This window comes from Apodemus sylvaticus, chromosome 1 (assembly GCF_947179515.1).
Source record: "Apodemus sylvaticus chromosome 1, mApoSyl1.1, whole genome shotgun sequence".
NCBI classification, from domain to species: domain Eukaryota; kingdom Metazoa; phylum Chordata; class Mammalia; order Rodentia; family Muridae; genus Apodemus; species Apodemus sylvaticus.
Window position 1 is genome coordinate 74,013,689 of NC_067472.1, and position 27,447 is coordinate 74,041,135.

At 43.1% G+C, this 27,447-nt stretch overlaps 1 protein-coding gene across 1 annotated transcript; it reads right to left on the minus strand.

Annotated features, from left to right (window-relative positions):
* Window positions 1-16,894: 16,894 nt before the first annotated feature.
* On the minus strand, window positions 16,895-27,447 carry Bub3 (BUB3 mitotic checkpoint protein). The gene is made up of 8 exons (XM_052196875.1): window positions 27,334-27,447; window positions 26,879-27,073; window positions 26,183-26,252; window positions 24,507-24,658; window positions 21,741-21,899; window positions 19,749-19,926; window positions 19,387-19,603; window positions 16,895-17,201 (listed from the first exon to the last, which is right to left on the minus strand). The coding sequence occupies exons 2-8, from the start codon at window positions 27,071-27,073 to the stop codon at window positions 17,192-17,194; spliced, it is 981 nt and encodes a 326-aa protein (XP_052052835.1). The 5' UTR covers window positions 27,334-27,447; the 3' UTR covers window positions 16,895-17,191.

Below are 27,447 nucleotides of genomic sequence, written 5' to 3' on the forward strand. Positions count from 1 at the left end.
AAGAAAAAGTCTCCAGCCTTTTCCAAAATGGTGCTAATGCGCCACAGAAACTTAATTTTATAATTTACTGGCAGTCAAGATGGCAGGAAATAAAATAATTTGCCATATTCTGCACAACAAACCCTGCTTTTCCTTGGAAGGGGTAATTATCCCCATGGGGAAAAAAAAGAAGAAGAAAAAAATACGCCATCTCATATTAAGCTAAAGTCTCATCAAGAAGAGAAAAAGTGCCTCATTACGTGTAATTACCAGAGAATTAGAAACATCATTTAACTAAATGAGCGAATAATGCTCAGGATATTGAAGAAACTTGCCTGCACTTCTGCAAAGCACTCTAAGTCCCATTACAAAAATTGCCCCTCTTTAATGGAATAATTTTAGGCCTTGTCTGCCTTGCTTTAAAAAATAAAGAGCCTCCGAGAGGCAGAAAGAGGCTGGGACTGACATAAACAACTACTGGAAGGAGCTGAAGAAGGCGCTGTCTCTCCTGGAGACCAAGACTCACAAGGGCTCATAATCTACTGTAATCAGGAAAATTAAACCTGAGGACTGAGGACGAGGAGCACCCCCTGTTTAATTGTACTTCCTCAAGACGGTGGCGTCCTTGGAGTGTGTATTAGGAACCGCAGATGAAAGCTTTTCAAATTCGGGGGAGAGCTTCCCTGCTCCAATACAAAAGCAGTTACAGCCATTCGATGTTCTCTTGAAAAAAGGAAAATTATAACATACCTGCAGATTGCCGATTACTGGGGCTTAATGCAATGATGCTTGCTTTTTTTCCCCCAGCCATTCAAAAGCTTCCAAGCTTAGGTTAGGATCCCACTCCCCTTTCCTCTTTGCTTCTAAACTCTGTCAGGAGTTGGCATAAAAACAGCGGGTTTATTTTGTTTGTTTGTGCACGCGTGCACACCCTCAACACTACCCATGTTACTTGCAGCAGATGGTTCCTTCTCCTTCCATCAAGCGTGTGCCAGGATCACAGTGAGACCATCGGGCTTGGGGACAGGTGCCTTTAGCCACCTCACCAGGCCGAAAGCAGTGGATTTAATGTGACTATCCTGGCCTCCAGCAACACAAACCTTAAGTCTTTACTCACCAGGGAACCAGGATAGGCAAGACATCAATACTGATTGCTTTTTTTATCTATCTGTCTGTCTACCTACCTATTTATTTTCTGTATGAATGTTTTGCCTGCATGTATGTCTGTGCATTGTGTACATGCTCTGTGCCTGTGGAGGTCAGAAGAGGGCATCAGATCCCCAGAGACTGGAGATAACAGGCAGTTGTGAGCTGCCAGGTGGGTGATGGGAACTGAACTCGGATCCTCCAGAAGGCCAACAAGCCTTCTTCACCACTAAGCCAACGCTCCAGCCACGCATCTTATCTTTAGACTCTAGAGCAAGTAAGACTCAAAAAATAAGAATATTAGTCAGAAACCTAACAGATGGTCCAAGAAGGATATTCAGGAGCCACTCTCAGGAAGAAACCAGAAGCAGGGGAGGAACTGTAGCATTATCCTGAGCATCGGTCCTGAGATCCAGTAAGAAGCTGCTCACCTCCAGCCTCTCTCAAGGACCAGGCCTTGCCCAGGTCTAGTACAGGTCAGGTAACTAAAGAGACCTTATGCTGTTACCCACTGCAGCTGCCCATCTCCACAGCGAGGAAACTAAGACAGGCCCATGCTACACAGTTTCCTGCTCAGGCCCCTCATAGCCAAGACCATATTTGGGTGTATAAGTCGTAGTCTCCACTAAATGACCCTCAGAGCTCTGCTGCCCAAGCAGATGAATAACAATATGAAGGGCAAATGATAATTTTTCACAGATAAATCTGAAATTGAATTTGGGTTTAGTGACTAGAAAAGCCATTCATTTAACTCTAAGATGGAACTTGGGACTGTGGGGGCTTCCAGATAAAAGAAGAAAAAGACCCTCCTCCTTCTCCTCCTCCTCCCCTTCCTCCTCCTCTACCTCCTCCTCCCCTTCTTCCTCCTCCTCCCCTTCCTCCTCTTTCTCCTCCTCCTCTTTCTCCTCCTCCTCCTTCTCCTCCCCTTCCTTCTCCTCTACCTCCTCCTCCCCTTCCTCCTCTTTCTCCTCCTTCTCCTTCTCCTCCTCCTTCTCCTCCTCCTCTAACTCCTCCTCCCCTTCCTCCTCCTCCCCTTCCTCCTCTTTCTCCTCCTCCTCCTCCTCCTCCATCTCCTCCTCCCCTTCTTCCTTCTCCCCTTCTTCCTCTTTCTCCTCCTCCTCCCCTTCCTCCTCCTCTACCTCCTCCTCCTTCTCCTCCTCCTCCCCTTCCTCCTCCTTTACCTCCTCTTCCCCTTCCTCCTCCTCCTCCCCTTCCTCCTCTTTCTCCTCCTCCTCTTTCTCCTCCTCCTCCTTCTCCTCCCCTTCCTTCTCCTCTACCTCCTCCTCCCCTTCCTCCTCTTTCTCCTCCTTCTCCTTCTCCTCCTCCTTCTCCTCCTCCTCTAACTCCTCCTCCCCTTCCTCCTCTTTCTCCTCCTCCTCCTCCTCTTTCTCCTCCTCCTCCTCCCCTTCCTCCTCCTCTACCTCCTCCTCCCCTTCCTCCTCTTTCTCCTCTTCCTCCTTCTCCTCCTCCTTCTCCTCCTCCTCCACTTCCTCCTCTTCCTATGCTACACAAATAGAACAAAGAAATAAGGCTTCACAGTGACAGCCACTGCAAACATCATCTCGGATGAGTCAGGTGAAATGATTTCCCCACCAAGACCATAAGGCTAGCAAAGGCATGCAGCCTCAGAACACAGGCTTCTTCACTGCACACTGTGCCCTCTCTGGTGAGAACCAGTCTGTGGTACTACCAGCGATGCCCTCCACCACAGGACAGCACTTCCCAGCCAGACTCAGGGTGAGCTCACTAGACTCCCTCAGGAGGAGTCTCCCTTCAAAACCCAAGCTTGACATGACCCCTGATTTCCATCCTCAGAACCCACCTAGTAGAAGGAAAGAATTGACTCCTAAAAGTTGCCATCTAAGCCGGGCATGGTGGCACATGCCCTGTAATCCCAGCACTTGGGAGGCAGAGGCAGGCAGATTTCTGAGTTCGAGGCCAGCCTGGTCTACTGAGTGAGTTCCAGGACAGCCTGGACTACACAAAGAAACCCTGTCTCGAAAAAACAAAAACAAAAACAAAAAGTTGCCATCTGATCTCCATTCGTGGGCTGTGGCATGTACACATGCATACACACACACATGCATACACATACATGCACAAATAAATGTAGGTAACAGATGGAAGGCTGAAAATATTTGAACCACTTTTGTCATTTCTCCAATTGTTTCTAATTGAGCCCATCCTGTGCCAGTATTAAGGCAAAATATTTTACTTTTTTAAAACTTTTTATTGATTCTTTGTGAATTTCACACCATCCCCTGCCACAAAAGCAAATAAAGGTAATTTTAAAAAAATAATAAAAATAATTAAAAATAAAAAACAACCAAAACATCTCATTGTAGAGGCTGCAGTGTGTCATAGTGTGTCACAGTGTGTTGCACAGTATACCCTTTCAACTACATAACTTTACTTCAGTGGAATGATGTCATTGGTCTGGTTCTAGGCCTCTGGCCTCTGTCATACTGTCAATACCAGATCCTCACCAGGATGCCTCTCGGATATCCTGTTGTTGCTCTGTGTTGTGGCTCTGCAGGACCAGCCCCCTTCACGTGTTCCAGCAGTTCATAGATGGGGTAGATGTTAGGGTGAGCCAACTCAGAGCCCACCAGCTCTCCCTCACCCACACCACCAGGGCAAGCTCTCCAGTACAGTCCCTGGCTAGCTCACCCAATGCTGAAGCTGGAAAGGGGCAGGATCTTACCTGCACCCTCACCACCAGAGTCAGCTCCACAGCACTGCCCAGGTAAGGTGCTGCGCCCCATCTCCTGAGTGCTGCAGCTGCTGAGGGTTGGGGTCAGCCCTCCAGAGTGCCAAAGCGGGGGTGTGGGTGGGGGCAGCTGTTGGACAGCAACTTGCCTGCATGACCTTTGGTGGTAATGTGAGCCATGGACATCGGACACCAACACTGGCCCGTGCTGCGGCACAGCCAGGGTCTCCCAGGGTCTCAGACATGTCCCACAGCAGCAGCATGGGCTGGGACTTCACCGTTACCTCAGTGGCAGGGCAGGCTACTCATATCAGATTAGTGCTCAACACCTTCCACATCTTTCTCTCCCTTCTCAATACCACAGACTTGTACATCCTACTGACTCCCTCTTGGGGATCAAGAGACAGGAGGGAGCTGCAGGGATTTCTAGGCCTTTATGAGGAAACTGGAACTGGGAGGCAGGAATTGATGATTAAGAACATAGAGAAGACCAGAAACAGCAGCAAAGGATGAAGATGGAATAGAAAACTTCCATTCCACTCAAAATAAGCCTGCAGATCCTGCAGATCAAAACTACAATAGCAACATGTGTTTACAGATAGGCATGGTGGGACAGACCCAATCCCAGCCCTAAGGAGGCAGAGGCAGAAGGAACAGCAAAAGTTCCAGGTCAACCTGGATAACATAGTGAGAATCTGTCTCAAAAAAAAAAACAAAATAAAACAAAAACAAAAACAAAACCCAACCATACAAGGGCTGGAGAGTTGGCTCAGTGGTTAAGAGCACTGGCTGCTTTTCTAGAGGATCTGAGTTGAATTCCCAGCAACCACATGGCGGCTCACAACCATCTGTAATGGGACTCCATGCCCTTTTCTGGTGTGTCTGAAGACAGCAACATGATATATATATATATATATATATATATATATACACACATACATATATATGTATATATATACTGGTGTATATATACATATATGTATATATATGTATATGTATACATACATATGTATATATATGTATATATAATTATATATCATTATATATATCATTATATCATTTATATATATCATTTTATATATATCATTATATCATTTATATATATAATTTTATATATCATTATATCATTTATATATATCATTTTATATATATAATTATATATATCATTATATATATCATATATCTCATTATACATATATATATATATATATAATGAAATATTTAAAAAATAAAGCGAGAAAAAGAACATGCAAGGGCTAGAAAGATGGCTCAGCAGTTAAGAGCACTGGCTGCTCTCTCAGAGGATCTAAGTTCCATTCCTAGTGTATGCCTGGCAGCTCACGGCCATCTATAACTCCAGTTCCAGGGGATCAGATGCCCTTCTGCAGGCACCAGGCATGCATGTGGTGTATGCACATCCATGTACATAAGGTATCTTTTTAAAATTAAAAACTAAACAACAAAGTAAAAAAATGTTTTAATTACATATTGAATTTTCAGTTCTAGCCACCAAGGATCATGTTTAAAGTGTTCAGGGAGGAAAATGAAGCAATCTGTGAAGTAATGTAGTAGAAGTCTGGAAAGACAAAAGTTGAGGGCTGGTGAGATGGCTCAGCACGTAAAGTGCCGGCCCTCAAGTCTGACGCCTGCATTCAATCCCCAGGAAGCCAATAGTGTGCATATAAGAAAAAAGCTAACTCCCACAAGCTGTTCCTAACTCTCCACACACATACCACAACCCCGGCACATACATACATACATACATACATACATACATACATACAGAAATGCAATTTTAATTAAGTGGGCATGGTAGCTCATGATGAGAGAGAGACAACAAAGAAAAGGAAAGAAAAACTGAAAATCTAGAAACAAAAACAAACTAGATAAAATAAATTCTGGACTAGACACAGACTTCATAAACAGCAAAAGAGTTCTAAGAAACCCAACCAGAACAGAGAATGGGGAGAAAACAAAATGGATGTGGAAGATAGCAGACATGGAGCAAAAGCTTTCAGGTTCGTCAGTCATCGGTCAGGAGGCGGGACCGCGTGCGGGCAGGTGGGGAGCCGACATTCAGGAAAGTAACAGGAACAACTGGACAAGTGGAGATTTGTACTGCCTCTGGGACCAAGCGGGGATGTATAAATCCAGAACTAGACACATCAGGGAAGATGGAACAGACACAGCTAGCAGAGGGGTTTAATGGCCTCCAGGGCGTGGGAGCTAAGGGTTTGTCTTTTAAAAAAAATTTTTTTAGATGGGGTTTCATTATGCAACCAGAGCAGATCTGGAACTCACTATGTAGACTAGGCTAGCCCTAAATTCACAGAAATCCTCTGCCTCCCTCCCAAGTGCTGGAATTAAAGGTCTTCACCACCACAACAAACAAGAATGCAGCAGTTACCTTAGATTAACATGGCTAACCTGTGATCCATCGAAAGTGGTGAACTTGCAATAACACAGATTGTTTGTCTATAATGTGAGCGGGCTTCATCCAGTCAGCTGAGGAACTGCAGAGGTCCCACCCTCAGATTCCCTCTACAACTGGCTGGCCTGGCTCACCAGCAGACACTTTGGAAGTGAACTACAGTTCTTCTCTTAGTCTTCACTCTGCCTGACAAGAAGGTGCCTCCAGAGAGGAAGGGCTCATTCTGGCTTACAGTTCAAGAGGATGCAGTTCATCATGGCAGACGGCTGGGGTGGGAGTGGGGTGGGGTGGGGACAGATGGATCTTAGTTACTATTCTATTGCTGTGAAGAGACACCATGACCAAGGCAACTCTTATAAAAGAAAGCATTTAGGGGCTCGAGGGATGGCTCAGCAGTTAAGAGCACTACCTGCTCTTCCAGAGGTCCTGAGTTCAATCCCCAGCAACCACATGGTGGCTCACAACCATCTGTAAGGGGATCCGATGCATTCTTCTGGTGTGTATCTGAAAACAGCTGCAGTGTATACATATACATAAAAATAAATAAATCTAAAAAAAAAGAAATGGGTTTCTTGTTCTGGAAGAAAGGAAGAAAGGAAGAGAGAAAAAAAGAAAGAAAGAAAGAAAGAAAGAAAGAAAGAAAGAAAGAAAGAAAGAAAGAAAGAAAGAAAGAAAGAAAGAAAGAAAGAAAGAAAGCGTTTAACTGGGGTCTTGCTTACAGGTTCAGAGAGTTTGTCCATGATCATCATGGCAAAGATTGTGGTGACGGGCAGGCAGGAATAGATCTGAAGAAGTAGCTGAGAGCTCTTTATATCCTGATCCACAGGCAGCAGGCAGAGATAGCTAGCCATTGGACCTGGTTTGGTCTTTTGAGACCTCAAACATCCAAGCTGACCCACACTGACCTATCTCATCCAACAAGGTCTCACTCTTCACAATCATTTCCCAACAACTTTACTAACTAGGGACTAAGCATTCAAATGTATGAGCCTGTGGGAGCCTTTCTCATTCAGACTACAGTGGGGAGAGTGACAAGTGGCAGCCAGAGTCTGTAGCTAGGAGTCCAGTCCACACCTCCTCACACTTCAGTGGAACAGGAGGAATCAGGGACAGGATAGGAAAAAAAACACTGGGCCAGAAAAGATCTGGAGATGTTTTCTTACTACATTACTTAGAGCAAGCCACAGTCCTCTAGCAAGGCTCCCCCTCCTAAAGAAGTGGTTCTGAACCTTCCTCATGATATGGTGACCCCTCCCCAAACATAAAATTATTTCATTGCTACTTTATAGCAGTAATTTGGCTACTGTTACGAGTTGTCATGTAAATATCTAATAAGCAGGACATCTGATATGTGTGACCCCTGGGGAGGTCAAGACCCACAGGTTGAGAACAGCTCCCCTAAAGGTTCTGTAACATTTTTACCAGCACCACCATTGGAGGGGCAAGCATTCAAGAACGCTTCACACTGGTACATCAATCATGAGGGATAAAGGTTTAACAATAACTGTAAGTCTGTGCTTCTAAACAGGTCTAAAATGGTTGAGAAATATGGCAACCAGCAGTCAAACCTAAAGTAGAAGCAAGGTAAGAATTGTAACTAAAATGCTCAAGTAAGACAGAGTTAAGGAAATGCACTCACATACATGACACTGTTTTATAAGATATATATAAAAGGATTGCCACCTAAGGGAGGTGGGCATGATGTCCCTCCCTTAGCTAAGGGGCTACAGACAACAGATGGATGCCGGGAGGGAGAGCTGGCACTCCTCAAGGGTGTGGCCCTTGGCACATTAAGCCACACCCTTGAATGGTCTCACTTCTAAGAGTAAATAAGCAACACAAATTTGACCTGATGCGGGAAGGGGCTGAGAATGGAGGGAAGGGGACAGATCCCGGAGGAGGTGTTGACTGAACATACTCAAAACACACTGAGATAGAGTCTCAAAGAACTAATACAAATTATCAGACTGTACTTGCATTTCTCTTTTGTTTTGTTTCGTTAAGACAGGGTCTCACTACGTGTTACTGACTGGCCTGCACCTCTTTGAATAGGTAAACTAGGTTGGCCTTGAACTCACAGACATCTGCCTACCTCTGCCTAGCCTACCTACTTGCTTTGCTTTGTTTTGTTTTGAGACAGGGTTCCCTCTATGTAGCCCTGACTTTCCTGGAACTCACTCCCTCTGTAGACCAGGCTGGTCTCTAACTCACAGAGATCTGCCTCCCGAGTGCCAGGATTAAAAATCTGTGCCACCACACCTAGCCTTGTATTTGAAATTTTTAAAAATCTAGTTTAAAATAGACATACCTAAACCTCGTAAAGCTGAAAAGTAGACTATAAATATATCCTATGCAAATGCTAACAAAAATAAATCAACTCAGAATATGATGCTGACATTAGGGGCTGGGGAGATGGCCAGTGGTGATAAAGAGCACTGCTCTTCCAGAGGTCCTGAGTTCAATTCCCAGCAACCACATGGTGACTCACAACCATCTGTAATGGGATCTGATGCCCTCTTCTGACATGCAGGCAAACATGCAGATATGGGGACATATATATATATGTATGTATGTATGTATGTATATATATATATATATATACATACATATATATATTAAGTAAATAAATCTTTTTTTCCTTTGTTTTTTTGAGACAGGTTTCTCTGTGTAGCCCTGGCTTCCCTGGAACTCTGAAGACCAGGCTGGCCTCGAACTCAGAAATCCACCTGCCTCTGATTTCCAGGTGCTGAGATTAAAGGTATGTGCCACCATTGCCTGGCAAATAAATCTTTTTTTTTTTTTTAAAGCACCAGAATATAACACTGGATAAGATCTAAATCAAAAGGTATTAGTAAAGATAAAAGTTCTTTAAAAATTAAGGGGAAAGCCTTTCAGAAGACAAAATGTCTGAACACATAGAAGCAAAACAAATTACATAAAGCAAAAACAGAATTACAAGCAGAACCTGATGAATCAATCAGGAAATCTGCTGGCATAGCGGCAAACACCTTTAACCTCAGCACTTGGGAAGCAGAGGCAAGAGAATCTCTGAGTCCCAGGAGAGCCTAGTCTACAGAGTTTCAGAACAGCCAGAGCTACCCAGAGAAAGCATCTCAGGGGGAAAAGAAGAAAGATCAGAAAAGCAATGGTACAGTTCTTTTTTTTTTTTTTCTTTTTGGTTTTTGGTTTTTGGAGACAGGGTTTCTCTGTGTAGCCCTGGCTGTCCTGGAACTCACTCTGTAGACCAGGCTGGCCTTGAACTCAGAAATCTGCCTGCCTCTGCCTCCCAAGTGCTGGGATTAAAGGCGTGGGCCACTAGTACCCAGCTGTAGTTCAAATTTTAATAAGGACATATTTGAACAACAAAACTAACAAGCTAATAAACGTAAAATTAAACTATATATACATACATCTATACATATGTGTGTGCATATATATATATATATATATACATATATATATATATATATGAAAACATTCTTTTGATGTATGTTCCTGATGAAGGCCAAAGAAACCGAATGTGCTAAGTTCCTGTGACACAAACATCCCACCACTGAGCCTAAAAGCTTGAGGGATGGGGAAGAGCAGCAAAAGGAAGGAAACTCTGGAGAGCTGTGGTTCTGAAGGGGCAGTGGGCCTGGAAGGTCACTCACTCTCTTAGGGAAAGATGACTTGCTAATCCTAGCGGTCGCAACCTGCAGGGGCTTTAGCACCTCCAACCACCTCCAGGCTCTAACCACCTCCAGGCTCTAACCCTTCCCAGCTTCGGAACCCATGGCCTTGAACGAATGGACGCATTCTGCAAAAGGCATGCCTCCCTCTAGTTCTCTTGCCCCTGTGTCAGGGCGCATACTCAGGTGACCTTGTGCTATGGAGCTTAGTGGAGGGGAGAGAACAGGGGCAAAAGTCCAAAAGGATGCTGGAAGAAAGGGCACAGGCGCCAGGTAGGCAGTCCTCTCGTCCTAGCTACTCAGAGGACTGTCGAAGGGCTCAGGGAAATGCTTGGCTAACATCCCACGGGCCTGAAGCAGAGAGCATGGCAGCAGGCCTCTGACATCCAAGCATTGGAACAAGGACTGAGGGAACCCAAAAAGTACCTGGCCGCCATCCTTCAGTACACCTGGCTGGGAAGAGCCCCTTCATGAAGCTTCCTGATTCCCCTCAGCCCCGCCCCTCCTCCATTCCATGCTATGCCCCTCCCCTTCTAGCTAACTCTAACCTGGGTCCATCCAGGATACTGAACCAGGTTGACCCAGCAGTCCAGCAGATGCCTTTAATTAAATATAGAATACTTAAAGGTGATTATTCACATCTTTAGGGAGACTGCACATTTTAATCATAATTACATGATAAATATTTCATGGTATATATCTTTGTCATATAATTAGGAATAAAAAATGTAATCTCAAAAAGATGCTAAATAATTCAAACTGCTGAGGATGTGAAGTCAGGGCTGGAAGATGGTCAGAAGGTAACTCAGGGTCCTCACACACAGTCTTCCACACAACCCTTCTGAGGGGCCCAGGGCTGTTGGCACGATTTACCATCTTCTTAGGAAGCTTCTATCAGGGTAAATTTTGCTTCAAGAACAAGCTAACAGCATTATTTCAACATCTTCCTACCTTAGAAATTACCAGGCCTAGAAAAATGTATGGAACACCCAAACAGCTATCTTATTAAGGTGTTTTTAAAAAAAATAACAAAAAAACTTTACATTCACCTAAACCTGAGTGGGGCCTATTATGGAATAGTGTCTGTCCCTTGAGCCTGGCAGAATACCTTCACAAAATTTATGAGTTTAATGAACTGGAAGCTTTTTCAAAAATAATATTTATTTTTAATAATTTCCATATATTAAATTTAATATAATGGATTCATGTACATTCTATTCTTTTTTAAAAGATGTATTTATTTTATGTATATGAGTATACTGTTGCTTTTTTCATACACACCAGAAAAGGGAATATTACAGATGGTTGTGAGCCACCATGTGCTTGCTGGGAATTGCACACTTGTTTAAAACTGATTTCAGTTTCCTATTTCTGGATAGCTAACAAAAATAAGATTATTCCCCTTCTCTCAAAAACATGGCTTCCTAAAGAGGTCTGAACAATGCTAATGTGAAAGGGGAAAGCAGACGAAGCCTCCGCCCTACAGCAAGAACCACAGGCAACTAAGGAACACGGAGAACGGAACCAACTGGGAAGAGCACACCAACTGGTTATCCAGTACCCAACGATCGGCCCTGAAGACACACACACATACAAGTAACATGATATGGACTGCGCAGGCTGTCTTCATATACATAGGAATATGCATATCGATGACAATTAAAGAAAAATAAGCCATGATCATGAAAGAGAGCAGAGGTTGGGATCACACAAAGGGTTACAGGAATGAAAGGGGAGAAATGGTGAAATTATATTATAATCTTAACAAACATAATGAATGAACAGATTGCCAAGGCTGGGGAGGCCACAGGCCAGCCAGAGAGTAGCAGCGAAGGACACATTGAGAAGCCAGCTGCTGGCATGCCTGTCCTCTATTTCCAGAATTACCTTTATGCTGGGGTCACCTGGAAAGCTCCGCGTCTCCCTAACAGCAGCGATCTCAATGAACTAACAGCCACCAGGGAGACAGCTGCGTTCACACGCAGCTTGGTGAAGCTGCACATTGCCCGGGTTCCAAACTAGGCAATTCTTCCAAGTGGAAACCATCAGGGACTGCGGCCATAGTAGGAACAGGTTTTTATCAGGCAACTCTGGGACTGTTGGGTCTTAGCAGAGAAGATGCTCTAGTATAACACTGAAGACAAATTGGGCTCTTTAAGAACACATGGCTGGTGCTAAGAAAATCCTCAGGAACCAAGTTTTGGAGAATTATAAAGTGATGTCATAACAAGGTTAAGAGTCTAAGGTGCAGGGTTTTAAATTACTGCAATAGCCTGTACCAGAGTCCTATAAACTGGATGGAGTTACTTCATTACAACATTGGCCAGGCAAACTGGTATGATTTGTACTGCTTCTTTGGTTTTGTGTTAACTGCACAGAACTGGTCAGAGGTGAACAAATATTTCTTGAGAAATTAGTTAATGAAATAAACCACGGGAGGAACCATCGGTCACTTAAGTCTGACAAATGGTGAAAGGTCAACAAAGCCTTTCATCAGGGCAGGTAATTTAGGAAGCCGTACTGTCAGCCAGGGGTACAGTCAAAGAAAAGCAAAGCAACAAAATGCAATCAATTGCTTTTCATTCAAACTAAGTTCTGAAGACCAAATTGCAAATTATATTAAATGAACAGACCAACCCGTGTCCTGATTTCCCAACTCCAGACCTCTTTAAATTAGGCTGTTTTTCCACCTTCAGATTTTTCTTTCCCACATCAGCACACAAAACTAAAAAGCCAGTGCCCTACAACAACCCCAGGCCAAGTTCCGTGGGCATCCTTGGAAAATGAAAGCACTGTTTGAGCAAGCCACTGATCAAGGAGAAAGTCCTTTGTACTCAACGCCCCGATCGGTATTTGTGGCCACTGCAAGCATTTGTGGCTTTCATTTCTCTTAGCGCTCCTTCCAAAGCAATGTAGCTGGTGCCATTCTGAAAGGAAACCTCTCTAACTACCCCAAATAGCTTAAGTCAGTACTTCCCCAAGTCAAAGATGGGGTGCCCTGAGACACTTCAGAGGCTAAGGTGGAGAGTCAAAAGAGGGCACCATCAAAGGAGACTTGTATTTTCTTCCCCATGACAGCCCAGATGTGCCATTTTAAAAGATCACCCATTTCTGGGAGTATTAGCACATGTGCATATTTTCCTGGGGAGCAAGAACCTTGGTTACAGTATGAAGTTTCCACCCTGTGAAAGAACCAAGTCAGGCAGCTGCCTTTCTTGTAACAGGACTGATTACCATCAGCCATGCCACCACATAACCTCGCTACAGCTCCTCCTTTTACCTCATCCTATCAACAAAACCTGATACTGGATGGGGATGAGTTCATTCTGGAAAAAAAACAAACCTACAGCATATATGCAAACCAAAAGTTCAAAATACGTACTGGGCATGGATCTTCAAGAAAGGAAGTGAATGGAGACAGACGAGCAAAAGATACAAGGAAGCTTCCTGCGGACAGCCTCTTCCGACACTCAACACTTCCAAAGCCAGATGACGGTTTGCAATGTCACCTGGGACTTTTATTGCTACTTTAGTTCATGTTTTAATGATTTATTCTTATTTTTATGTAATTAAGTATTTTGCCTGCATATCTGTCTATATAAGAATATCAGATCTGCTGGAGCTGGAGTCACAGTTGTGAGCTGCCATTTTGGTCCTGGAAATTGAACTCAGGACCTCTGGAAGAATGGTCAGTGCTCTTAGATCGCTGAGCCACCTCTCCAGCCCCAGTTCATGTTTTTAAAATACACAGTATCCTTAATAACTAGGGATTTACTTACTTAATAACTAGGGATTACTTGAGAACCACCTCAAGTTATATAAAAGAATTAGAATAAGTCAGTTGACCAATTAACTCCAACCCCCCTACCCTGCCCCCCACTCCCCGTGCTAGAGACAAACCAAGCACTGTAGGTGAGCCACACTCCCAGCCTGGATTGAATTTCTACCCAGATAAAGGGGATTTGCATTCAGATTGTGCCTAGCACATTCTGATAAACAGCCTGCAAGCTCAGTGTTTCCTTCACAATACAGATGGAGAGACTCCTGCTGAATAATTACTTTGGCTAGTGATGGCAAGGAACTGGGTGCTAAAGCCAGCCAGAGTCAAACCTCAGCTCCGAGACTCACACTATCTGTCCTGGGAAACATCTGACTCTGGAGCTGTGCAATCCATACAAACACTTAGCGATCAGCTCTACAATACTGACTGAGCCAACAAAGCCAAGGGTCACAACCAACATACCTTAATGTCAACACTCCAGAGCTGTAGCAGAAGTTATACTTTAGTGGAACTGCCTTCATCACTCAGCAATGGTAAAGGGCAAAGAAGCCAGAGAGGGGGCTCTGGGTAAAGATGGCTGGGCCAGGCTGAACCACCTGAGTTCAATCCCAAGAACTCATATAGTGGAAGAACTACCTCCACCAGTTGTCCTCTAGCATCCCCTGAGGGCCATGGACCCTGCTCACACACAAGTCAATGTGCTCTCTAAAAAGTTCCCCAGAGACCTCTAATTTCCCAGGTGCAGTTATCTTGGCATTTTCTTTTCCTTTTGAGATTTTTTAAATTTTTATTTTGTGTTTGGATGTTTTGTCTGTACCAAAGGCAGAGAAGCAGAAACACTTCATAACAGATTTTGAAAAAAAGAAACTTTGTTGTGAACTGTAACAAGGACAAAGAGTGGCACAGAAGAGGGTACCTGCAAAGTTTATATTAAACCCTGATGGGCTGGAGAGATGGCTCAGCAGTTAAGAGCACTGACTGCTCTTCCGGAGGTCCTGAGTTCAATTCCCAGCAACCACATGGTGGCTCACAACCATCTGTAATGAGATCTGACGCCCTCTTCTGGTGTATCTTAAAACAGCTACAGTGTACCTACATACATAATAAATAAATCTAAAAAAAACAAAAAACACCTGAAAGAACAATCCAGAAAGAATAGATGGAGATTTAGAGATTACAGTGCAACAAGCAGCCCAGCTCCTGCCAACAGGGAGAGGTAATCAGGTCAGCTACAGGTACAGAAGCCAAGTGGATATGTACATCAAAGCGATTTGGGGGTACCAAGCTGAAAAATTATGAGAAATCTATGTATATTTTATGACATTTCTATACAAGTAGGTTTCCATATGGTTTCTTCAAAAGGCCTTTAAGCAGGGCATGGTGGTATACACCTTTAGTTCCGGCCCTCAAATAGTCCAGCCTGTCCTTAAACCAAAGCCTTATTTCCCTGGGGACGGGGATGATCCGTAGTGGGCCTCAGTACCACACATTTATTACCAGGATTCCAAGTGAAGGGTAGTCCCTCCAACGCTCTAAATCATCCCTTCCATGACTACATACCACTGAGAATGGGAAACACTATGCGACTCAAATGGACATTACAAGTGTCACTTTTATTTATTTTTTGGTTTTTTTTGAGACAAGGTTTCTCTGTATAGCCCTGGCTATCCTGGAACTCACTCTGTAGAGCAGACTGGCCTCGAACTCAGAAATCCGCCTGCCTCTGCCTCCCAAGTGCTGGGACTGAAGGCGTGCACCACCACACTTTTTTTGTTGTTTAATTTTGCAAGGCATTGAGCAGTTTCTGAAAATTAGAAGTGACAATGTATTTACTGTTCAATGGCATCAAGACACCCTAACCAGAACTAAACATAGGGGACGGACGGACAGACGGATGGACACACACACACACACAGATACCCCACATACACAAAGGGCAAATTTGACCAAACTTGTCTGTCATACTAGTAGGCTGCCTTGGCCTCTGCTAAAACAACAAAGTCATCAATCACTATAGGAGATCAGGGATTTAGGAAAAGGACTGGATGTGTTAACATTCGGCCAAAGGAAGCTGAGAATAGAAGCAGTCAGCAGGAAGAGTGATGAAACATTTACAAGATGGGTAGGACAAGCCATTAAAATGTCACCGTTGGACTGGAGAGATGCCTCGGAGGTTAAGGTCTCTGACTGCTCTTCCAGAGGACCCAGAATTCAATTCCCAGCACCTACATGGGTCTCTAGCTCTAGTTTCAAGGGATTTGATGCCCTCTTCTGGCTTCCGAGTATCCTGCATGCTGTTGGTATACAGACATTCATAGACAAAACACCCAAACACATAAAAATAAAGGAATCTCAAAAGGAAAAAAAAAAGGATACCAAGGTAACCACACCTAGAAAACTGGTGGCAAAGGTAACTTTAATAAACAGGCAGACTGAGTGGGTGAGCTGGACAGTACACTGGGGGATGGGGAGGGTAGGGGCGTGGGGGAAGAGGGGATGCGCGCAGGAGCCACAGTTAGGGACAGAGGGACAGCCAACTGGAACCGTCAGAAGCTTCCTTATACCACAAAAAACACAAGTCCATAACACGGCTTTAATTTGGTCTTTAACAATGGCCCATTCTAAGTTATACAATGTTTGAAATGTATGCTCCACTCTCAATCAAGTGGTTATGACTTTAAAAAGCATACACCCACACCAGAGAACCAATCCCACCAGCAGCTCCTTCCTGGCTGTTACACCATTTATCATCCCAAGGGCTTCACTCTGATGTAGCAGTTGATAACTAAGTCCAAAGGGACCTGCCATTTGGTTCTGTCTGCAGAGGATGCTATGGTCAGCACAGGGATGCATGAGTTCTACGGCACTGGCACTGCCAGCAGCCAGGCAGACGCTGCCAGTCTGTGCCCATCCTGATGGAAGCTGTAGACGGAAGCTGGCTCACAGGCCCCACTGATCCTCCAAAGAAACATGAGCAAAAAATGGCTGAACGAAGTCAAGTGGATTACTTAACCCAGAGCTGATCCCCAATGTACAAGATCAGATATAATAAATAAGGCATGTACATTTAGTCACACATCACCTTTAATGTCCTTTCACAGAGAGTACTTTGCCTAAGAGAAACCTTGTTATGCAATAAATGACACTAATTACCAAAATGTTTAAAAACACCCAACTTTTAAAAGTTCCAAATCTGATTTATTAGACAGCAGAAAAATATAACAGTTTTAGACAGCAAACACAAACAACCATGGCTTAGGGCAGGAGAATTGTCAGACTACTGTACAAGGATACAAAAGCCTCCCTAGCCCAAACAATCACAGGAAACAGAGACATTTCGGGTATGACAGGAGACATAGAAATCCACACAACACCAGACCAAGTGTCCAATGGTACAGGCAGGCCTTAGGGGAAGCACTTGTTTGTACGAAGCAGACAAAAGCTTCTCCAGAGAAACCACATTCACCAGATGATTACGTGGACCTGCAATGAAGAAAACACAGTTCAAAGATGCCCTTAGACCTCACACTAATTTCTCACTGAAAATCTTACAAAATAAAAATAAGACTTTTCTCTGTAACAAAAAAATTTGTTTTACATACACTATGGGTAAAATAAACTTCATAAAGGTCGAAGTCCTTTTCAGAGATGCACATTTACAAATAATACACATTAAAAATAACAAGTTTGACAACAGAAACACTGGAACTACTTGAAACAGGCCAAGCTAAGTTCGTGTTCTGCTACAAGACATTACATCTAAATGAATCTCATTCTCACTATAATTTTTTCTTCTTAACCTTTAATCACCAGCGGCTGGACAACTGCAATGGGCATGAGAACTATATAAATGTCAGAGAAATATGTAAACCTCATTAATGTTTCCAAAAATTCATTTAGAGATAGAAACAGGTCCAGATAGATGCCTGTCTAAATGTACTGCAATTACGTTACAATGACTTTCCCAAATGCACAGATACGCTCTGTCTTTTCTCAGCTCATTACTGACTCAAACAATTTGCCCTTCTGGGATCAATTGTTTGCTAATAAATAATTGTTTACAGTCACAAGATGATGTTAGGAGCTTTTCTTATTAGTTTTCCTTCTGCAGTCTAATAAGATTGAACACTAGCTGATTCCCGCGAGTCTAACCTCAACCTCGCTTTGTTTAGCAGTCCAGGAAATGATGAACCATCTGCTTCAGAAAATAATGGACGGCCAAGAGGAAATATTGTTTAATTGTAGATTAACCTCCTCATGAAGCAGTCTGAAGCAGCTTTCGAATTACCAACTATCACCAGCAAAGAAAGCAGTGACTCCAGAGCCTTTTCCTCCGCCATTTATGGACAGAAAGAACACAAAGGGATTTATATAACTCCTATTTACAAACACTTATTTCCACAGCAGAAACAAAAACCAAGGTCAAAACTGATTCTCAAAAGCGCAGTCACTGCTCTCAAGTCTGATTTGCCCAAATACCTTTAATGTAAGCAAACCATCAAATCAGCCTGTGCACTTAAGTTTTCATTTAAAAACAGTAATAATAAAATAAAACCCTCTTTTCCATTATTTTCAGGTTCTTTAAAAAAAAAAAAAATCAAAATTAGTATTTCCCTGGTTTCTTTATTAACAGTTATGAACACACCACTGGGAAGAACCAATTGTTTTGTTATCATCAACATGGCATTTAAGAACACAAAATTTTGCCAAGAACAAGGTGACCTACAAGTTAAAAAAAAAAAAAAAAATCAAAATGGCAAGCCAGGACAAGAAATATCAAATGCAAGCACAGCCCTTTCCAACAGGCTCCACATTCTAAAACTCTACAAACTGTAAAAGCACAAACATTTCTCCTTGTTAAATGCTCTCCTCCTTCAGAGGCCCAACCAATTTAGCAAGGGGACTTCAGAAAATTACAGAAGTCCCATACACCTTTATTTATCCCACAAATATTCACCCAGGATTTCCTTGTAGGACCTGAGAACAGAGTGAGGAACAGGACAAGACCCAAGGGGCAGGTACTGCATGGCGTCATCTGTGCCTAAGCATCTGCATTCTCAGCCCAGGAGAGGTCACTGGGTAAAGGGCTTTGTCCTGCTGCCGCCAAAACATGGAGACCGGCCCTTGAAGACAACACTTAGAACCCGTGGCCTACACCTATACCTCCTGAACAACGTGTCAAAAGGAAAGAAATTTGCTAAGCTAGGCGAGGCCATATTACTCTGAGTTTCCAGTGTGACCCAAAGGCCATTCACTTCTGTAAATATTTCAGAAACAATCACTGGAGAAGGAAGATTTTTTTTGGCAATTCAAATTCTTAAATATCTTAAATATAATTTACTAAAATAAATTATTCTTGAATTCCTCAACTTAATTTTGAAGCAATGAGGTAGTGGTAACTCCACAGATTCAAATAATAGAGCCTATTCAAGAAGAACGAGGGCTTGACATTCTTCTCTACAAAACAACTGGGCACAATTTTATCCATCAGACGTCTATCAACCTACGGATATTGAAAGCTTGGGAGAACAAGATAAAATCAACTCCAACCCTACAGTCAGCTGCAATATTGAGCAGGCATCAACAATGCTATTCATGAATTTAGAAAAATTAATAAGTCCTGGGTTGAATGCACGAAAAGGCTTCAATCCAGGTGAAGCATACTCACTTGGGCTTTGTTTCTGCGTCTGTCACTTGGCGAATGAAGATACCATCTTCAGGATGCTCGGTGTCATCCATTTCATACATATATGACGATGCTATTGCCAGTGTGGTTCCGTCATTGCTGAAGGCTAGGGACGCGATGCTGGTGGGGTACCGATGGAACTGGCACAGGCGCTTTTTGTTAAATGGGTCCCAAATATTTACAAATCCATCAGAACCACCTACAAGTGATACAAACAGTTAAAATGGCTCTCTGTATCAGAGTCTTCAAACTGTCAAAGCAAACCACCACCTCTCAGGATTCTGCCCGAGCATGAACAGGACACAATCTTAAAACTGAGCTCAAGCCTGGGTGCCCCACGTCACCTGTGGCAAACGTATTGTGGATGTTGTGAAAGGAGATGGCGTTGACTGGGTAAATCTGCTCAATGTTGTTCTCCTTTAGCCTGTGACACTTGAAGGCATACTTCTTCTTCTGAACCTCAGGGCTCGGGTCCAAGTATTCCACAGCCACTCTGCCTTCGATAGAGCTCAACACATAACCCTGTGAAGAGAGCACAGGCCCCAGATGGCAAAACCTGCCTTCCAGAGGGCACATCAGGTCCCCAACTCAACCCATAAAGACAGACTATTTCAGAAATGAAAGGACTGGCTGCACTGACAGACAGGATGCCTCTTATAAATAGCTGAGAGCATCAAAAGTTCAAGGCACCTCACCTGCTTTGTGAGAAATGGTGCCACCCTCGCGTGCTCTCTCCACACTATGAGTACCTAACACACTACAGCCAAAAATGACTTGTTTTGTCAAATCTAAACACAAACTTTTAAATTTTAGTATCCTGTCTCCAGACCTGAAGGGAGTTGCAATCTGTTCTCCCAGCTAATACCCCCTCTCTGTCTTTAGCTCTCAACAGTGTGCCTTCCCTCACTGGGAGGGAGGACCAGTAATCCAGTTCCAGCCCCACTGGCCAACCTCTTGCTTTTGCTACAGTGAGTCAGGCTTGCCTAAACCAGAGTGTGAGGAACCATCAAGAGTGCTTCATCTTCTCTTCAGATAACAACATGCTTGTAAAACGATAATGCAACAAATATGAAATGCATGCTTTTTGACATTTTGGTCAAGATGTTTAAAAAAAGTTATTCCCAAAAACTGCTTATAGAAAATGAATTCAATAAAGTCTATTTTTAACTTATTATTTGTGTGTGTGTGTGTGTGTGTGTGTGTGTGTGTGTGTGTGTGTGTGTGTGTAGGTCAGAAGACACTTTGCAAGAGTCAGTTCTCTCCTTCTACCACGTGGGTCCCAGGGATAGAACTCGGGCATCAGGTTTGGCAGCAGGCATTTTTGCCCACTGAGTTGTCTCCATTTATTTATTTATTAATAAAATTTTATTTTTAAGCATACGTCATAAAAGCAAAGATAAACCTAAAACATTTTTTTGTAATGCAAGCATATCTTAATCACATTTAAGCCTGCAAGTTTCATTGACCACGGCTCCTTGTTTTCAGGAATCCCCACTCAGGACTCAGGGAGACAACAAAGGTCTGAGGGAACCAACTTCCTGTTTCAGATTTCCCAGCAGCTACAGGACGGCCCTCATTCCAAACACATCCACTGCCTAAGTGAACTTTTCCTCTTTCAAAAAAAGCCCTACAGCAGCTGTCGTCACAACCAACTGCCCTGGCAATTTTGGGGACAGTGTCTCACTTTACAGCCTACCATGTCCTTGAACTCACAATGCTTGACTCCTAAATGCTAGATGTATAGGAAAAAGCCACCAGGGCTTGCCTCTCCTGACAGCATTAAGGACTGCCAGTGAAAGCAAGCTTGTTAGTGAAGTTGGAAGGAGACTCACTCAGTATATATAAGACATGGCCTGATCTAAGTATTGCTATGTTTAAAAAGATTAAAAAAGAAAAATCAAAGCTCTGTTGTTACATGAGAGAAACGACTCTGCTAATGTTACAAAAAGCAAATTCTGTAAGCCTCAATTTCCAAATTTAAGCTGATAGGAAACTGAAGTATGTTTGAGCTCTGAAACTGCATATTCATTAAATATCCCATTTCAAAATCAGCAATAAGATCTATGGAAAGCACTTGTCCTCTGGTACATCAACATCTTCCCTAAAATGTGGGATTAACTTATTCCCACAATTTACAGTTGTCTTTAAAAGATACAGAAAGCACATACCATTTTAAAAGATTACAGAAAGCAAATACAGTTGTCTTTAAACGATTATAGAGCACAAAGCTAAAAGTCATCATTACTTTGAAATTCCAGGCAAGTGGGGATGAGGAGGGGTGAGGATGGGTGGGGTGAGGAAGGGTGGGGTGAGGAGAGGTGAGGAGGGGTGGGTACCTGCTTGTTCGGGAAGGCTCGGATGCAGCGAGTCTGGTACTTCAGGCTAGACTCCCTGCGCTGCTGCACGTAGCCCATGTTCCTCAAGTCCCACACCAGCACTCGACGGCCTGCTGTTCCCACAATCAGCCTGTCCCCAGACACTGACAGAGTGTAGACCTTTTAGGAAGCATCAAAACTTAATCATCATCATCATCTACTTCCTGAAGATGACATTTGCTCCTACAGTCTACCTAATCCTAAAGCCATAAAAAAAAATGATCAGGTGTCAATTTTGGACATTTAGTGAAGTGACTCAGATGAACTAGCACCCCCAGAACTTCGCTAAGTATAAAATATAATTCAATTAAGCTTGTAGACACTTCTAACAATGAAACATTAGAATACTTCCCCCAAAATATCTTGCTTCATTTAAGATAAAGTTATTAAACCCACATGACACAGGGCAATAAAGTCAAAACACCTTTCAGAGAGCTTCTGGCTTTTTGTAAAAGAAAAAAAATCTTCATTTTTTTTTTTCTGTGACCAGGCCAGTTTTTCAAAGATTTCATTTGGCAACTCTAAAGCTCATGGCATTTCCCAGCTGTTTCCTTGAGGGAAAGGCCTTCCTAGGAAGAGCAAAGGGAGCGTCACCAACAGGCTGCCTCACGGCTTTGCAAGGCACAAACTCAAAAGGAAAGGAAGGAGAGCTGTCATGCATGCAGCAAAGCTACCTTAGGCTCTCACATCAGGCTCCACGTTCCAAAGGGAAGCTCGCTTTTAGGGAATGAGGAAAAAAAAAACCTAAAAGCATTTTATTCTCTGAAAGTATCTATTTTCAGCAATATTTACATTTCCACAAAAAAATTCTTTTATAAGAAATCATAAATTTCCTGCAAGTAGAATATTTGTGGGTTTACTCGCAAATAAGATGCTACCCAGACACCAAAGGGAGCAAATTCATGAAAAATCACCAGAAAATGTCTTCCTAATAAGTCATTTCTTTAAAAAACTAGACTTGAGGTCTACAACTGAGGTTACTGTTGATTTTCAACCCAGCAGGATTACTATTATGTAGAGGACCCAGGATATGGTCAAGGCTTCCCTTGAGCCCTCAATAACTAAGCCATATCGGTGATAATCACCCGGGTGTATGTTAACTTCAGACCACCAGCCAAAGAAGCAGAAGAGGTCACAACATGCCAACAGCAGCCACTACAATCTGACTTTAAAGTTAACAACTAAATCAACTGAGGGAAAAATAATTTTAAAAATTGAAATATTAAATGATTACATATGCAAACATGAATACTATGTTTATTCAGAAAGCCAATGTCTTCCAAAAAGGAAAAGAAAAAAGAAAATTAATTTAGGATATATGAAAAGTACTAAACTTAAAAAATAAACCAGAAAAAGTTCAATTTATAGTGACACAACTGTATCCAGAATTTTACCTTAAATCTTTACTATACAGGTGACACACAGCTTCTAAAACTGCTTTCTATCCGCACTGATCATAAATCAAGGAAAACCACTGTCATACTACTGACTGGGTATATACATTTATCAAAGAAAGTATTAAAAAAAGTGACATAATGAACTTCGCTGAACCAGTAAGCAGCTTGCTTCAGTGTGGCTGTCCATTATATGATATTCTGTCAGCAATTCATCACAGTTCTTAACATGCTACATACAACCATAAATCAAAACTAGAAACAATGCAATTATTTTATTCTGAACAAAGGTCTTGCCAGGAGTAGTCTCGACTGTGACGGGACAAAAAAATAATGGCTCTTTGGATTCACTGCCGTATGTAATGACGGCCAACAGGGCCAAACAGTGTATTTACACTAGGGAAAGGACTCAAGTGAAGAATACTTGAAACGGCTAAAACAACCCATCTTTTAAATTAACTACTACCTGGTAACAGTCAGGTGAGGATACAGCCTATGTATGTTTATGAACAGACTGAGAAATGAGAATACACCAAAGTTAAACGGCTCCAAGAAAACAGGAGGCAGGCTCCGTTTTCTCCAGGGACAAGACCCCTGGGAGGTTATGCAATCCTAAGTGGTCAACCATAAACTCATGTATAAACAGCCAACGCCAAGTGGAGTCAGTAGCTGGTGTGTGTTCACACATGTGCACTGGTATAAAACAATCACATGAGAGAGGTCAGGAACCTGAGTGAGCGAAGAAGTCTGATGGGGTGTGGGGGATGTTAAGGATGGCATACTCGAACTCTCAAAAAAAAAAATTACAGATATCATAGATGTAAATGGTCTTATAATTCAAAGGTAGAGATTGCCAATCTGGATTGAAAAAAAGGTAAAAACCCACCTATGGGTCTGTGAGAAATGTAATTTAGATTCAAAGGCGTTTAAAAGCTCCATTTACTACACGTCTTCAAACGACATCTGTCAATTCCAATGGAAGCTCAAGTCACAGCTGAAAATGAGTCATGTTTCACCCCATCTTCTGGTTTGGGGTGTCAGACCAAACTTCAGTCAACCAGTCTCTCTGTAAATGGCTTGTATGAAAAGGCAGTGAGGGAGTCACCTCTCGGACCCGAAGCCTTAGCAATACTCGGATTAAGGAGCTCAAGCTCCCACACTCCAGCCCAAGTTCAATAACTGGCAGAAAAAGATGACCAAAATTTAAAGGTTAATTCCCTTCTCATTAAAGCATTTCTATATAGTTAGGTTTCTAAAACAGACTGCCAATTCTTATCCTATTCAAGGGCATACTCGTCAACCATCAAACCTTTGGTGCATATAACAACCCTACCTTATCCGGCTGGGAAAACGTCCCAGCATTACAAGGAGTTCTGGGGTCCCACAGTTTAACTGTCTGATCCCAACTTCCAGTAACCATCACGTTCACTTCTGGACAGTATTCAACACATCTGATGGGGGCATCGTGAGTTCCAACAAGATTTTCTATTGCAAAGAAAAAATAAAAACAACACAGCTAGCTTTACAATCTCACAGGATACCTTAAGTGAACCCAGCTGAAATGAATTCTTTGTCTCGGTCACTCCAAAGAGATGTCTGCATGCAGAGCAATCTCTCCAAGACTAAAAGCTACCCTTTCCTCTCTAACTCACTTCAAGCTGCACAGGCTAGTTAATTCACTAGCAGGGACACAGCACAGCTGCCTTGAATGTCCAACTGTATTAAGATGGCACATAATTAACTTGATCCTAGATTTTTTTAAGAAAACTGATTTAGCACTATACCTTTGTTTGTATCTAGTACATGCTTGGTGCATTGTAGGTGCCTCAGAAATGCTTGTTGAGTGAACTAAGAGTGGAGATCTCTGGTTCCCTGTACCCTGACAACACTTATCTTCCCATTAAACCAATGCTAGTAAGAAATGGTTACAGGATTTGAAGGCTGAGGCAATTCACTTGCTTCTCATGGTAGGGTTCAATTTCTGCTACATAGTATCTTTCCTGTCAATTTTAACCTTCAAGAAGTATCATTTGTTCATCCAATAAACATCTACTAAGTATCTACTGTGTGCCAAAGCCCATGTGACATACAGAAAAAAAGGAGGAGGAACAGGAAGAGGAATGGAGCTCAGGCTCACTGGAGCCTGCTTGCAAGGATGTACTACACACAAAGTTACTTTTGTACAGAGGCCTCTTCCGTTCTTTTTCTCCTGGAAACAGAGTCCTATGCAGTCTAGGCTGGCCTCAAACTGGCTATGTAGCCAAGGCTAGCCTTCAATTTCTTATCCTCCTGCCTCCCCTTTCCAAGTGCTGGGATTCCAGGAAGAGCATCACATCTAGCTCAGACATGCGTCCCAGTCCAGCCTCTAGGCGCCAGCCACGTGCCTACGTCCCATCATCTCTCTCTCTCTCTCTCTCTCTCTCTCTCTCTCTCTCTCTCTCTCTCTCTCTAGCATACCCATATCCACTACAGGGCAGGCAAACAAAGCTCAGAGTGCTTTGCAAATCGTGGGTTCCATTCCAAATTCTGCCACAGTGAAATCATAAAACTCGTAAGAAATGTTTTTACACAGCCAACTGAAATACATCCTCCTACTAAGAATAACAGGAAAAAAGGCATCACTAAGATAAATGTGACAGGGTCACTACGCTCCATTTTTAAAACGTACTTTTTCTAGTCTGTGAAAATACCACCCTAAAATACCAAATTGTTCTAAGAAATCCTGACAAATCAGATCATGAATCCAGTCCACTGCTTAAGATGTCTAACAGTGATGGTCAAATGCTTAAATGATGCTTCTAGTAAACACTTACGAGAGCGCTCAGAGGGGGCTTTCTTTACTGCAAAATACATGTTCCATTTGTGGTAACTTATTCCAATTTTAAACGTCTAAATCAAAGCCATGTTTCACCCTCACCTAAGAATTGAAAACAACTACTCTTCTTAAATAAGCATTTCTACAGGAACACACTAGTAAAGAAAAACTGGTAAATGTAGCCACATGGATACCTTGATCAGTATTCAGATCATGCATTTTCAGTTGATGATCTAATCCTCCACTCCAGGCATGTGTTGGGTCCTACAAAGCAAAATTTTGGTTGAAATTTTTTTTTCTTTTTCTTTCTTTCGAGACACTCAAGAGATCTGCCTGCTTCTGCCTCTGGGATTAAAGTTGTGGTCACCACATCCACCCACCTACCCACCCACTCCCCACCCCCCCTTAAATTTTGAGCCATTTCAAAGCTACGCTTTAGCAAGCATTTTCAAAACTGCTATTTCTACAGCCAATTGTTATGTCCAGTGTGACAGAAACTCAGAAGCAAACAAAAATGCAAGTAAGTGATCTCCAAAAGAAAGCAAATCCAGAGCAGCTTTATCAAGACTGACACTGGGAGTGAAGGCAATATTAGACGGCATTCGTTACTTTTAAAAGGATAGCTAAATAAGTCTTGTTGCTAAATTCAAACAATTATCTATGTCCAGAAAGTTTACTCAGGTCTGAACTTATAAAGGGAGACTGAAATTACCATGAGAGAAGAAATAAAAAACAAACCATTGCAGTAGGCTCAATCAATGACAGGCTAAAGGGAAGCATTCAAGTAGTTATGAACTGTCAGAATACTCAAATCAAGTATGGGATGCTAGTGACAACGCCTAGGACATCTCAGTAGTAAGGGTACAGGAGCAGAAACTGAATCCACCTACGTAGAAGGCGCAGTCCAGGACAGCACCAGTGTGCTGGTACTTGAGCCTCATGGAATTGGCGGGCACATCGTAGAGGCGCACAGACGTATCCCAGGAGGAGACCAGGAGGAACTGGGAGGTGTTGGGGCTGAACTTAACCGAGGAGATGCCATCCTCAGGTGGCTGGTTCAGCTTGAATTCGTTCGAACCGGTCATCTGTAGAACAAATGCTAAGTCTGAGTCCCTTACCGGAGCAACAGAGGCCGGAGAGGGCCTGCGCCTGCGCAGCGCGCGGGTTTGCCTTGATCCGGCCAGCCGCCATCCCGCTTCCGCCGAGCTCCACCCGGCCTGGCTACCTTCCTTGCCCGCAGATCCCCAAATAAAACACAATGGACCTCGACCGGAAACCCCTGTGCATCGACACGCCGGCCACAGGCCACAGATCCCGCTCCGCCCGCCTTCGCCCGAACCTCTACCTCGCGTCCGCCTAAGCAACGTTTCTGCACCAGCAACTACCGATCCGTTTTCCTCCGAGCACTCGCAGGCAAGGCGGAGGAGGCGGAGAGGAAGCTCCGGGGCAGGCCTATCAT

What these genes read in the sequence shown, in the direction of transcription:
- Bub3 (XM_052196875.1), bottom strand. Translation starts at nt 27,073, where the DNA reads ATGACCGGTTCGAACGAATTCAAGCTGAACCAGCCACCTGAGGATGGC. An exon ending in TGATCTGAATACTGATCAAG is followed by an intron (nt 24,659 to 26,182) that starts GTATCCATGTGG and finishes TCTTTGCAATAG; the next exon opens with AAAATCTTGTTGGAACTCAC. An exon ending in GAGCCTTCCCGAACAAGCAG is followed by an intron (nt 19,927 to 21,740) that starts GTACCCACCCCT and finishes CTCTCTTCACAG; the next exon opens with GGTTATGTGTTGAGCTCTAT.